At 37.5% G+C, this 13,276-nt stretch overlaps 1 protein-coding gene across 1 annotated transcript in view; it reads left to right on the forward strand.

Moving 5' to 3' along the window:
• CCDC7 (coiled-coil domain containing 7) overlaps positions 1 to 13,276 on the forward strand; it is a 341,366-nt gene that overhangs the window by 92,902 nt on the left and 235,188 nt on the right. Inside the window, 1 exon segment of the mRNA XM_021064965.1 lies at positions 10,068 to 10,140. Coding sequence (XP_020920624.1) covers positions 10,068 to 10,140 — 73 coding nt within the window.

Here is a 13,276-nt window from a genome sequence, read left to right on the forward strand (position 1 = left end):
TCTGTCATAAATTAATTGACCATATATGAGTGAGTTTAATTCTGGGCTCTCCATTCTGCTTAGTTCATCTGTGTGTCTGTTTTTAATGACAGTACTATGCTGCTCTAATTACTGTAACTTCGTAATGTAGTTTGATATCATGCAGCATGATACCTCCAGCTTTATTCTTCTATCGCAAGATTGCTTTGGCTATTTGGGTTCTTTTGTGCTCCTGTACAAATTATAGGATTTTTTGTTCTATATCTGTTTTAAAAAAAGCCATTGGTATTCTAATAGGATTTGTGTTGAGTCTGTGGATTCTTTGGAGTAGTAGGGATATTTTAACAGCATTAATTCTTCTAATTCATGAGTGTGGACTATCTATTTTGTGTCTTCTTCCACTTCTTTCACCAATGTCTTGTAGTTTTCAGTGTACAGGTTTTTACCTCCTTGGATAAATTTATTCCTAGGTATTTTATTCTTTTTGATGCAACTGTATATGGGCTTTTTTTTCTTATTTTGTTGATCGTTATTAGCATATAGAAGTGCAACAGATTTTGTATACTGATTTTGTACCCTGAAACGTAACCATCTTTACTAGTTCTAACAATTCTTTTGTGGAGTCTTTAGAGTTTTCTATATATAGTAGCATATCATGTGCAAATAGTGACTGTTTTACTTCTTTTTTTCCCATTTTGAATGCTTTAATTTCTTTTTCTTACCTAATTTCTCTGGCTAGAACTTCCAGTACAACGGAAGTAAAAGTGTCAAGAGTAGGCGTCCATCTTTTTGTTCCTGACTGTAGGGGAAAAGCTTTCAGATTTTACTATTAAGTATTAAGTTAGCTAGGCTTGTCATATATGGCCTTTATTATTTTGGAGTATATTCCCTCTATATCCAGTTTGTTGAGAGTTTACATCATAAATGGATGTTTAATTTCATCAAATGCTTTTTCTGCATCTATTGAGATCACCATATGATTTTTATCCTTCATCTTTTTTATTGTGCTGTATCACAGTGATTGGTTGTTGTTGAGCCATCCTTGTATCCCTGGAATAAATCCCAGTTGATCATGGTGTATGATACTTTTAATATTCTGTTCAATTTGGCTTGCTAGTATTTTGTTGAGGATTTTTACATCTATATTCATCAGGAATATTAGCTCATAATTTTCTTTTCTTCGGTGTCTCTGTCTGGTTTTGCTATCAGGATAAAGCTGTCCTTATAAAATGAGTTTAATGGAGTTCCCATCGTGGCTCAGTGGTTAACGAATCCGGCTAGGAACCATGAGGTTGTGGGTTCGATCCCTGCCCTTGCTCAGTGGGTTAACGATCTGGCATTGCTGTGAACTGTGGTGTAGGTCGCAGACGCGGCTCGGATCCAGCGTTGCTGTGGCTCTGGTGTAGGCTGACAGCTACAGCTCTGATTGGACTCCTGGCCTGGGAAACTCCATATGCCGTGGGAGCGGCTCAAGAAATGGCAAAAAGACAAAAAAAAAAAAAAAAAAAAAAAAGAGTTTAAAAGTGTTTCCTGCTTTTTTGGGGAATGAGTTTGCAAAGTGTTGGTATTGATTTTTCTTTGAATGTTTGGTAGAATTCACCAGTCAAGCCACCTCATCCTGGAATTTTGTTTGTTGAAAGGTTTTTAATTATTGATTCATTCTTTTAATAGTAATCAGTCTGTTTAGACTTTCTATTTTCATGATTCTGCCTTGGAAGTTTGTATGTTTATAGGAATTTATTTTCTAAGATGTCCATTTTTTTGGCATACAATTTTTCATGGTAGTCTGTTATGATACTTTAGTTTCTGTGGTATCAGTCACAATATCTCTTTCATTTCTCACTTTATTTATTTGAGTTCTCCCTCTTTTTTTCTTAGCGAGTCTAGATAAAGATTTGTCAATTCGTTTATTTTTTCAGAGAATTAGCTTTTGCTTTCATTGGTTTTCTAATTTTTTTAGTGTCTATTTCATTTCTGTTCTGATTTTTACTTCTTTCCCTCTACTATTTTTGGATTAGTTTATTCCTTTTTTAACATTTCCTTGATATATGTACAGTTATATTCTTTGATATTTTTCTCATTTTTTTAAATAGATAGTTATTGCTATAAACATCTCTCTTAGACCTGCTTTTGTGACATTCAATAAGTTTTGGTATGTTTTGTTTTTACTTTAATCTGTCTCAGGGTACTTGTTTTTAATTTCACTGTTTTTTTTAATTTCACTTAATTTAACTTTTGATTTCTTCCTTGACCCATTACCTGCCCAGTAACATGTATTTAATCTCCACATTTATGAATTTTCCAGTTTTCTCCTTGTAATTGATTTCTAGTTTTGTACCATTGTGGTCTGAAAAGATACTTTATATGATCTCAGTCTTCTTAAATCTGTTAAGTCTTGTTTTATGGACTAATATATTATTCCTGGAGAATTTTCTAGGTATACCCGAGAAGATTACAAAATCTTGCCTTAGGATGAATTGTTCTTTATATATTTGCTAAGCACAGCTGGTATAATGTTGTTATTATTGCCAACATTTAAAGCCACTGTTTCCCTATTAGTTTCCTGTGTGAATGATCTGTCAGTTGTTGTTAAATGGAGTTTTAGTACCATTGCTATTATTAGTTTTGTCTATTTCTCCCTTAATGTCTGTTAATATTTGTTTTATATATTTAGTGCTTCTGTATTGATTGCAAAAATATGTTATATTCTCTTGTTGTATTGACCTCTTTATCATTACGTAATGACTTTCTTTACCTCTTGTTACAGTCTTTTTTTCAGACTATTTGTCTAATAAAATTAATCTAGCTTTCTTTTGCTTTTCATTTTCATGGAATATTTTTTTCCATCCTTTCACCTTTAGTCTGTGTCTGTATATCTGAAGTGAGTCTTTTGTAGGTAGCATATAGATGGGTCTTTTTTTAAAAAAAATCAATCCTCTATGCCTTTGATTGAAGAATTTAGTCCATTAACATTTAAATCAGTTATTGATAGGTACATACTTATTGCCATTTTGTTAATTATTTTTCAGACCTTTTGTTTTTCCTCTGTCCCTTACTTCAGCTCTTGCTCTCTTCCTTGGTCATTGGATAACTTTCTTTAGTTGTATGCTTAGATTTATTTCTCCTTATTTTTTGTGTATCTCATAAGTTTTTGCTTGGTGATTACCACGAGGCTTTCATGTAATAACTTATATGTATAACAGTTTAAGTTTATAACAACTTAAGTTTGAATGCATTCTGTAACTCTACATATTTACACTCCTTACTTTTTAAGTTTTTTTTTTTTTTTTTTTTTTGTCTTTTTGTCTTTTTGTCTTTTCTAGGGCCACACCTGCGGCATATGGAGGTTCCCAGGCTAGGGGTCTAATTGGAGCTACAGCTGCTGGCCTATGCCACAGCCACAGCAACACAGGGTCCAAGCTGAGTCTGCAACCTGCACCACAGCTCACGGAAATGCCAGATCCTTAACCCACTGAGCAAGGCAGGGATTGAACCCACAACCTCATGGCTCCTAGTTGGATTCTTTAACCACTGAGCCATGACGGGAACTCCCTTTTCAAGTTTTTGAATCTTTTATTTTACATCTTTTTATCTTATGCATCCCTTAATTTTTGTGGTTGCAATTGTTGACACTACTTTTGTTTTTTAACCTTCACAATAACTTTATAAGTGATTCAAACACTGTCTTTACTATGTGTTTTCTTTTACCAGTGAAATTTATACTTTCACATGTTTTCTTGTTGCTAATTATCACCCTTCATTTTTAGCTTAAAGAAGTACCTTTAAGATTTCTTGAAAGTCTAGTTTAGTTATCAGTCAACTTCTTTAGCTTTTGTTTGTCTGAAAAAAAACCTCTTTATCTCCTTTGATTCTGATTGTTAACTTTTCTGGGTAGACATTCTTGGTTGGACATTTTTTCTTTCAGTGCTTTGGATGTCTTATGCCACCTCTTTGACCTGAAGCATTTCTGCTGAAAAATCTACTGGCTCTTTTGTGGGGTTTCTTTTTTTTATATAACAAATTGTTTTTCTCTTGTTGATTCTAGGATTCTCTCCATGTCTTTAACCTTTGATATTTTATTTATAATGTATTTTGCCGTAGATTTCTTTGGGATCATCGTATTTGGAATTGTACGAGGATCCTGGTTCTGAACATCTGTCCCCCAACCTCCCAGGTCCTCATCCCCAGGTTAGGGAAGTTTTTACTGATTATTTCTTCAAAAACTTTTTGGCTCTTTTCTATCTCTCTTCTCCATCTAGGACTCCAGTTATGTAACTGTTAGTGTACTTGATATTATCCTATAAGTCCCTTAACCTATCTTCACTTTTTTTGATTCTTTTTTCCTTTTTTGTTGCTTTGATTGGGTGAATTCCTCTGCACTGTCTTTGAGATTACTGATCCTTTCTGTTGTTTCATATAGTCTGTTACCAGATGACTCGTGTGTTTATCAGTTCACTTATTTTTCGGCTCCGTGACTACTGCTTCAAACTTTATAATTTTTGTATCTCTTACTTGAAATTCTTACTATGTTCCTCCATTCTTCTCCCAATGAGCATCTTTACAACTGTTACTTTGAGCTGTTTGCCAGATGAATTGCTTATCTCTATTTTATTAAGTTTTTTTTTTTTTCCATTCTGAGATTTTTATCTTGTTCATTCATCTGGAACATACTTCATTCTTTCTTAATTTTGCTTGACTAAACAGTGTTGGTTTCTATGCATTAGATAAAACAGCCACCTCTCCTACTTTGAAAGATTGGCTTTATTATTTAGCCCTGCTCCAGATCGTGGTTGTTTCTCAGACCTTTGTGATTATCTAAGCTGACTAGTTTGTTTTTAATAGCTCCCAGTACCTGAGAGTGTGCCAAGAGCAGCCAGTGTCCTAAAGAGCAAGATTTCATTAGGTGTTTAGAATAAGGATCATTAGAAGCCAGACCCTCTGGCAATACTTTTTTTTGGGGGGGGGGGAGCACACTCATGGCATATGGAAGTTTCCAGGCTAGGGGTCAAATTGGAGCTACAGCTGCCGGCCTACACCACAGCCACCCCAACATGGGATCTGAGCCGAGTCTGCAACATACACCACAGGTCACGGCAATGCCAGATCCTAACCCACTGAGCAAGGCCAGGGATTGAACCCACATCCTCTGCTGAGCCACAAAGGGAACTCCTGTGTCCTTGCTTATATAGGCACCTGTACATTTGATGAAATAGTCATCTCTTCCAAACTTTATGAAAAGGTGTCAGTAAGGAAGAATCTTCAACTGTAGAACCTCAGTGGGGGAAAGGTGCCCAAGTATGCCCTGACCCCAGATGTAGCCTTGTGGGGGTGCCAAGTGTTAGGGACATGAGATAGAACTGAGTGTGGGTCCTGTGACTCACTGGCTCAGGCCATTGTATTCCATGGCACTGACAACTTCATGGTCCTTGGGATATGCTACAGGGGTCTTCAGAGGCTGCAAAGGCTGTTGGGGTCCTCAGTATTATCTCCAGGTGTAGTAGCAAGGGGCCAGGGCAAGCAGTGGTAGTGGCCAGAGCTAAGTAGTGGCCATATACTTGCCTGTGAGAGCCAGTTCCAAGTCCATGTAGTGGCAGTGGCCAGTTATAAACACACACATTGTGGTGGGGGCTAGGACAGGCAGCAAGGGCTGGGACCAACTGGGGCTGTCAGAGTGCACCACTGTGGCATTTGGGTATCATTACAGGCATACAGCAGTGGAGACTGGTGACAGGCCAGTGATGTGCAGGTGCACAGTTGGAAGGGGCTAGCTGCAGATGAGTGCAGTGGCGCAAGCCAGTGACAAGAGATAGGGCCTGACCTGGGTATACAAACAGCTGTGGGGATCTGGATGTTTTTGAGCTCTCCATAGCTGCACAGTCTTCATATGTGTGTGCATATGGCCGTAGAAGTTGGTGACCAGCTGGGCTGGGAGCAAGCAGGTATACAGCTGAAGGTGCTAGTTCTGTTTAAGAACATGATGGTGGGTGTGAGCCACAGATGTCTACGCTGACATCTTGTATTCACTTAGATACAGAGGCTTGGGCTGGCTGCTAGTATGGTTCCTGTGTTCCAGTGATGCTAGTGGTTAGGTCAAGGAGTTGGGTGGAATTCAGGCAGCTGGCATTAGCCAAAGGGAATACCTGTGAGGTTAAAGCTGATGAAATCTGCAGGGGGTCTGTAGTGGCTATGCTATAAATACTGGTTTATTCAGTGGTAAAAGCTGCTGGGTTTCTCAATGGAGCCAGTCATTGGAAATGCGGTGACTCATGCTCCATGGCTGATGTTGGTAGCCCCACTTTTCTTCCTTGTTCTAGCTATCACTGTGTGTCTCAGCTTTGCCTATCTCTAGGTGGGGTAAAATTTTTGTGGCTCACAAAGAAAGGCTGGATAAGCTGGCACCCCCTCTTCATTTCACTAGTGAGGTGAACTCATTCTAACTGGGGAGTTCCCTCTTAGCACTGAGCAGTGCTGGCTTGGGAGATGGAGTGATGCAGGCAAAATGAAGCTGTTCTTCCTTCCGTTTTTGTGCAGTTATTCCCAGATTTTTTGTTCTAGAGTGTTGCTGAAGTTTTTAAAATGGACTCCAGAGCTGTCCCAGAGCTGTTTTTATTCATAGACAGCAGTTTAATTGTTGATCTTTGTTGGGGGATGGAAGCTAGGGTCTCCTACTCCACAATCATGGTAATACCATGTCCTTAGACTCTTGCCTGTATCCTTTGGATACATGTACAAAAATTTTGTATCAGTTTTGTTTGTAATAGGCCCCAAATTGAGGATGTCAAATATCTGTGAAAAGTAGAATGGATAAATATGTTGTGGTCCATTCATACAGTGAAAAGCATATCATAATGAAAATATTTGAAATCTGGCTACCAATAACACCTTTAATCTTATAAGCATACTGTTAACTAAATGAAGTCCTAAATATACGGGGTATTTTAATTTATAATAAAAGCCAGTAAAACTTAACTCTGTTTATTAAGGAACTAACACAGGTAGAAAAGATATAAAGATGAGAAAAAAAACAATAGGATCGTAGGTACCTATAGGGTGAAGGAAAGAGTTTTGAATGGGGCTGTCCACATAGAGAGCTTCTGGGATATATTGTCAGTTCCAGGTGCCTAATTGTAGACCTTAAGTGGTGGTTGTGTGGATGTTTGCTTTGTAATTATTCATCAAACTATAAATATGTTTTTATGTATTCTTTGCTAAGTACAATAGTTCATGATTATAAAATACAAAAGAATATTAAGGGGATTATGTATGTTGGGACTTCTAAAGAATGAAACTAAAACAAAAAACAATAGATTTAGCTAGGTGTAAAAATTCTGAAAATATCAGGAAGTAAAAATTAATAGACTTTTAATTGTGTTACACAGTATATGCTAGTATTAATTGGTGCTTAAGAATGAGCAATAAAAAGGAAACTCAGGAGAAAAACAGGCAGGATATGAATAAGTATTTTACAGAAGAAGAAATAAAAATGTCCAGAAACAACTTAAATGATGATTGACCTAACTAGATCAGGGAAATGAAAATTAAAATAAAGAGAAAGAGTATTTTACTTCAAGATGTATTGACAAAAACTAGTATTGGTGACTTGAAAAAAAGAACTCTGTCATACTTTGTTGGTTTAAACGCAAATTTTTCATATATATATATATATGGTGCTATATAGCACTTACTATGATATTTTCTATCAAAAATGGCAAGTTGTGGAGTTCCCGTCCTGGCGCAGTGGTTAACGAATCCGACTAGGAACCATGAGGTTGCAGGTTCGGTCCCTGCCCTTGCTCAGTGGGTTAACGATCCGTGTTGCCATGAGCTGCGATGTAGGTCGCAGACGCGGCTCAGATCCCGTGTTGCTGTGGCTCTGGCGTAGGCCGGTGGCTGCAGCTCTGATTCGACCCCTAGCCTGGGAACCTCCATTGCCGCAGGAGCGGCCCAAGAAATAGCAAAAAGACGAAAAAAAAAAAATGGCAAGTTGTTAGAAACATTCAACAACTCTATTTTTAGGAATTTGCCTCAACAGAGATACTGGCGTGAATGTATAAGAGGTTAAATTGCCATATAATATTCTTTCTTTTTTTTTTTTTTTTTTTTGTCTTTTTGCCTTTTCTAGGGCTGCTCCCGTGGCACATGGAGGTTCCCAGGCTAGGGGTCAAATCGGAGCTGTAGCCGCCGGCCTACGCCAGAGCCACAGCAACACAGGATCCGAGCCGCATCTGCGACCTACACCATGGCTCACGGCAATGCGGCTCGTTAACCCACTGAGCAAGGCCAGGGATCAAACCCGCAACCTCATGGTTCCTAGTCGGATTCGTTAACCACTGCGCCACAACGGGAACTCCGCCGTATAATATTCTTTTTTATGCTTACATCATAATTTAGCTATTCTTCTATTGATGTTCATATAGATAATCTCTGTATTTCCATATCCACAGATAATACTACTGTTAGCATGTTTATAAGAGTAAAAGCATAGTAACAACATGCATTTTTAGTTCTGGCTAAGTACTTAACAGTATATTCATAGCAATGGAATGCTCTGTAGCTTTTAAAAATAATAAGAAAATTTTATATGAACTACTTAGAAACATTTTCCTTACATTTAAAATGATAAAGCAAGATAAAAGCACTTTATGGATATTTTTATCCCATTGTATGTAACATGCATCCTGGATGCTGACTGTCTCTTAGATGTCTTCCCAAGGGAAAGAAACTGTTCATTGATAACTAATATCATTCCTCATTAATATTTTTTTCCTTTACGGCCACACCTATGGCTTATGGAGTTCCCAGACTAGGGATCGAATCAGGGCTGTAAATGAGGCCTGTGCAACACCAGATCTGAGCTACATCTGTGACCTACACTGGAGCTGCAACAACCCCAGATCCTTAACTGACTGAGCAAGGCCAGGAATCCAACCGCATCCTCATGGAGACTACGTTGGTCCTTAAACCAGTGAGCCACAGTGGGAACTCCCATTAATACTTTTTTATTAATAAAATACTGAGGACTTTGTAATAGAGAAAAGAGGTCCTCCACCCTCCACACAAGCAGCTAGATCTCTCCTTCACATTTTGGCTACTTGAAAAGGAATTTTTAACTATTTGTTAACTAGGGGTACTCTGCTCAGGAAAGAATCTTCACTAGGACAGTTCTCTTTTCTTATGTTTTAAAATTATTCATAATGAGAACTTGAGGAAGAGCAGTTGGATGATTCCATAGGCTGTTGCATCTAGCAATGGAAAAATAATATTCCCATCTATGCATTTTATACCACTGAGTTGAAATTTCTAAACTAGTAGTGTTGTAGTTTTAGAGGCTGTTTAAAGGCTGTTTAGCCTGTTTTAAAGGCCACCATAACAAATTGCCATAGACTGAGTAGATTAAACTAGGAAAATTTATTCCTCTGGAGGCTGAGAAGTTCAAATTAGGGTCCCAGCATGGTCAAGTCCTAGTCAGAGCCTTCTTCCTGGTTTGTACGTGGCCACCTTTTTGCTGTGCCTCAAATGGTGGAGAGAGAGCAGGGAGAAAGCAAGCAAGCTCTCTTCTGTGTCTCCTTTCTCACGAATGAATTACTTTTCAAAGACCCCATCTCCGAATACCATCATATTGGAGGTGAGGGTTTTAACGTATCAATTTGGAGGAGCACAAATATTCAGTCCATAGAAAGGGCTCTTCTCCTTCTGGAGAATTGCATTTTTAGATTGTGACAGGAACAATAGTTGATATTCTTTGTTATCCTTTACTGTATACAGGGCATAATTCAAAATTGTCCTATGCTATTATCAGATTAATTTTAAAATATTGTTTATTAAACCACATCACTTGTTATGTGAGCATTTTTAATTACTCCCTCTTATAAGAAATCCTGAATTTGACTCTTTCTTCTAAAGGTCTCTGGTTTGTTTGATTTCTTGATAGGCTTGATTTATTTGACCCGCTTGATACATGTTGCACGTTTCTGCTGTCTCTCCTTTGTCTCGTTCTCACATATAGCAGTGAGTTGTATCAGCATACAGACATAATTTCTGTCATTGTGATACCTTTTAAATGTTTTCCTTTTTTTTTTAAACAATAGAAACTACCACAATGAGTAATCTATTGAATGCCTTGTTGAAAATATTTGAAAACCAGGAAAATAAGTTAGAGAGGTAAGCTTTTGAAATAACTTATTTTCTTAATTATAAAAATGAAGTACATTTATTTCAGATAAATTGGAAACATAAAGATGAAGAGAAAACCAATGTCAAAAAATTTAGTGTTCTTAATTTTTATTATATGTATAATTTTAAAATACAAAATTATAATCATACAAGATGTAAAATTGTATAACCACAATAGAAAATATTATGTCACTTTCTCAAAAGATATGATCCAGCAATCCCATTTCTGGTATAAACCCCCCAAAATTGAAGTCAGGGTCTTGAAGAGATAGTTGTTCAGCTATGTTTACTATAGCATTGTTCATAATAGCAAAGAGGTGAATGCAAGCTAAGTGTCCAGTGATGGATGAATGGATACAGAAAATGGGTATATACATACAATAGAATATTATATCCTAAAAAGGGAAAGGAATTCTGACACAAGATGCAACATGGGTGAATCTCTTTTTTTTTTTTTTTTTTTTTTTTTTTGCCTGTTCTAGGGCTGCTCCCGCAGCACATGGAGGTTCCCAGGCCAGGGGTCTAATCAGAGCTGTAGCTGCCAGCCTATGCTAGAGCCACAGCAATGCGGGATCTGAGCCGCATCTGCAACCTACACCACAGCTCATGGTAACACCAGATCCTTAACCTACTGAGCAAGGCCAGGTATTGAACCCGCAACCTCCTGGTTCCTAGTCGGTTTCGTTAACCACTGAGCCACAATGGGAACTCCTAACATGGATGAGTCTTGAGGACATTAATGCTTAGTAAAATAAGCCAGTCACAAAAATAAAGAATTGCATGATTTCACTTATGTAAGGCATCTAGAGTATTCAAATTCATGGGAACAGAAAGTGGAATGGTGGTTGCCAGGTTCTGAGGGGAATGAGTATCACAGCTGGAGCCTGCTGGTGGATTTGGTTGACTTTTCTTTTTTTATTGCCTCCTTTCTTACTAACTAGATGTAGTTTCAGTTCCACATATTTTAGGGAAGGAAGGGGAAAGGGAAAATGTCTTACTTGACTGTTACTGCTTTCCTTCTCCATAACTGCATTTAACATAAACCAGTTTTCAGAGTATTCACTTTAAAGTGAATCTCTCTATGCTTGAGATAAGGTCATTAATATCCACTCCTCCCTTAAGAACTTGAATAGGGATCAAGGCACCAGACGGCACTCTGTAAAGAAATACACTTTGTAACCCTAACTCTCTTATATTGTCCATGTGGGTAAAACGTTTTCACTCTCTCTCAGCTGCCTGTTGTTTTCTTCAGTGGTAATGGTCATCTGCTTCACTCTTTCCCTGTTTTTTTGTTTGGCTGTACCTGCAGCACGCAGAAGTTCCTGGGCCAGTGATCGAATCTGCAGCACAGCTATAAGCAGAGACACAGCAGGGACAATGCTGGATTCTTAACCTGCTGAGCCGTGAGGCAGCTCCACTTCTTTTTTTGTTAAAGTGTAGTTGACTTACAATGTTGTGTCAGTTTCTCCTGTATGACAAAGCAACTCAGTTATACACACACATATATATTTATTCTTTTTTTTAAATTCTTTTCTGTCATGGTTTATCCCAGGAAATTGGCTATATAATTCCCTGGGCTATACAGTAGGACCTCGTTATTTATCCCTTCTCAATGTAACATTTTGCCTCTACTAACCCCAAACTCCCAGGCCATCTCACTCCCTCCCACCTTTGGCAACCACAAGTCAGTTCTCTATGTCTATGAGTTTGTTTCTGTTTGTAGATAGGTTCATTTGTGCCATAATTTAGATTCCACATATATAAGTGTTATCATATGGTATTTGTCTTTCTCTTTCTGAGTGACTGCACTTTGTATGATAATCTCTAGTTGCATCCATGTTGCTGTTGCTGCAAATGGCATTATTCTTTTGCTGGCTCAGTAGTATTCCATTGTATGTATGTACCACATCTTTTTTATCTATTCATCTGTCAGTGGACATTTAGATTGTTTCCATGTCTTGGCTATTGTGAATGGTGCTGCTGTGAACATTGGGGTGCATGTATCTTTTTCAGTGGAAGTTTTTTCTGGATATATGCCAGGAGTGGGACTGCTGAATCATATGGTACTTTTTAGTTTTCTAAGGAACCTCCATCCTGTTCTCCATAGTGGTTGTACTAACTTAACATTTCCACCCACAGCGTAGGAGGGCTCTTTTCTCTGCACCCTCTCCAGCATTTGTTATTTGTAGACTTATTAATGATGGTTCTTCTGACTGGTGTCAGGTAATATTTTATTGTAGTTTTGATTGCATTTTTCTAATAATTAGTGATATTGATCATGTGCTCTGTGTGTCTTCTTTGGGAAATGTCTATTTAGGTGTTCTGTCAATTTTTCCATTGAGTTGTTTGGTTTTTGTTGTTGAGTCATTTGTATATTTTGGAGATTAAGCCCTTGTCAACTGCATAGTTTATAAATATTTTCTCCCATTTTGTAGGTCTTTTTTTCTTTTTTTTTTTATTGTTTCCTTTGCTGTGCAGAAGCTTGTAATTTGATTAGGTCCCATTTTTTTATTTTGGTTTTATTTCTATTGCCTTGGGTGACTGATCTAAGAAAACATTTCTAAGATTTATGTCAGAGAACATTTTGCCTATGTTCTCTTCTAGGAGTTTTAGGGTGTCATGTCTTATAAGTCCTTAAGCTATTTTGAGTTTATTTTTGTGCATGATTTGAGAGTATGTTCCAATTTCATTGATTTCATGCAGCTATCCAATTTTCTCAGTACCATGTGCTAAAGAGACCATCTTTTTTCCATTTTTCTGAATCCAGCAACACACAAAAAAGTTCATACAGTATCCCAAGTTCACAAGAATGATTCAACATATGAAAATCAATTAGTGTAATAGACCACATTAACAAAAGTCTTAAATCACATGATCATCTCAATAGATGCAGAAAAAGCATTTGAGAAAATTCAATATCCATTCATGATAAAAACTCTTACCAAAGTGGATAGAGGGGACATATCTCAACATAATAAAAACCATTTATGACAAATCCACAGCCAATATAATACTGAAAGCCTTCCTGCTAAAATCTGGAACAAGACAAGGATACCCAGTCTGACTACTTTTGTTCAACATAGTATCGCAAGTCCTAGCCACAGCAATCAGAAGAGAAAAAGAG

Source organism: Sus scrofa, chromosome 10 (genome assembly GCF_000003025.6).
Source record: "Sus scrofa isolate TJ Tabasco breed Duroc chromosome 10, Sscrofa11.1, whole genome shotgun sequence".
Classification (NCBI taxonomy): Eukaryota; Metazoa; Chordata; class Mammalia; order Artiodactyla; family Suidae; genus Sus; species Sus scrofa.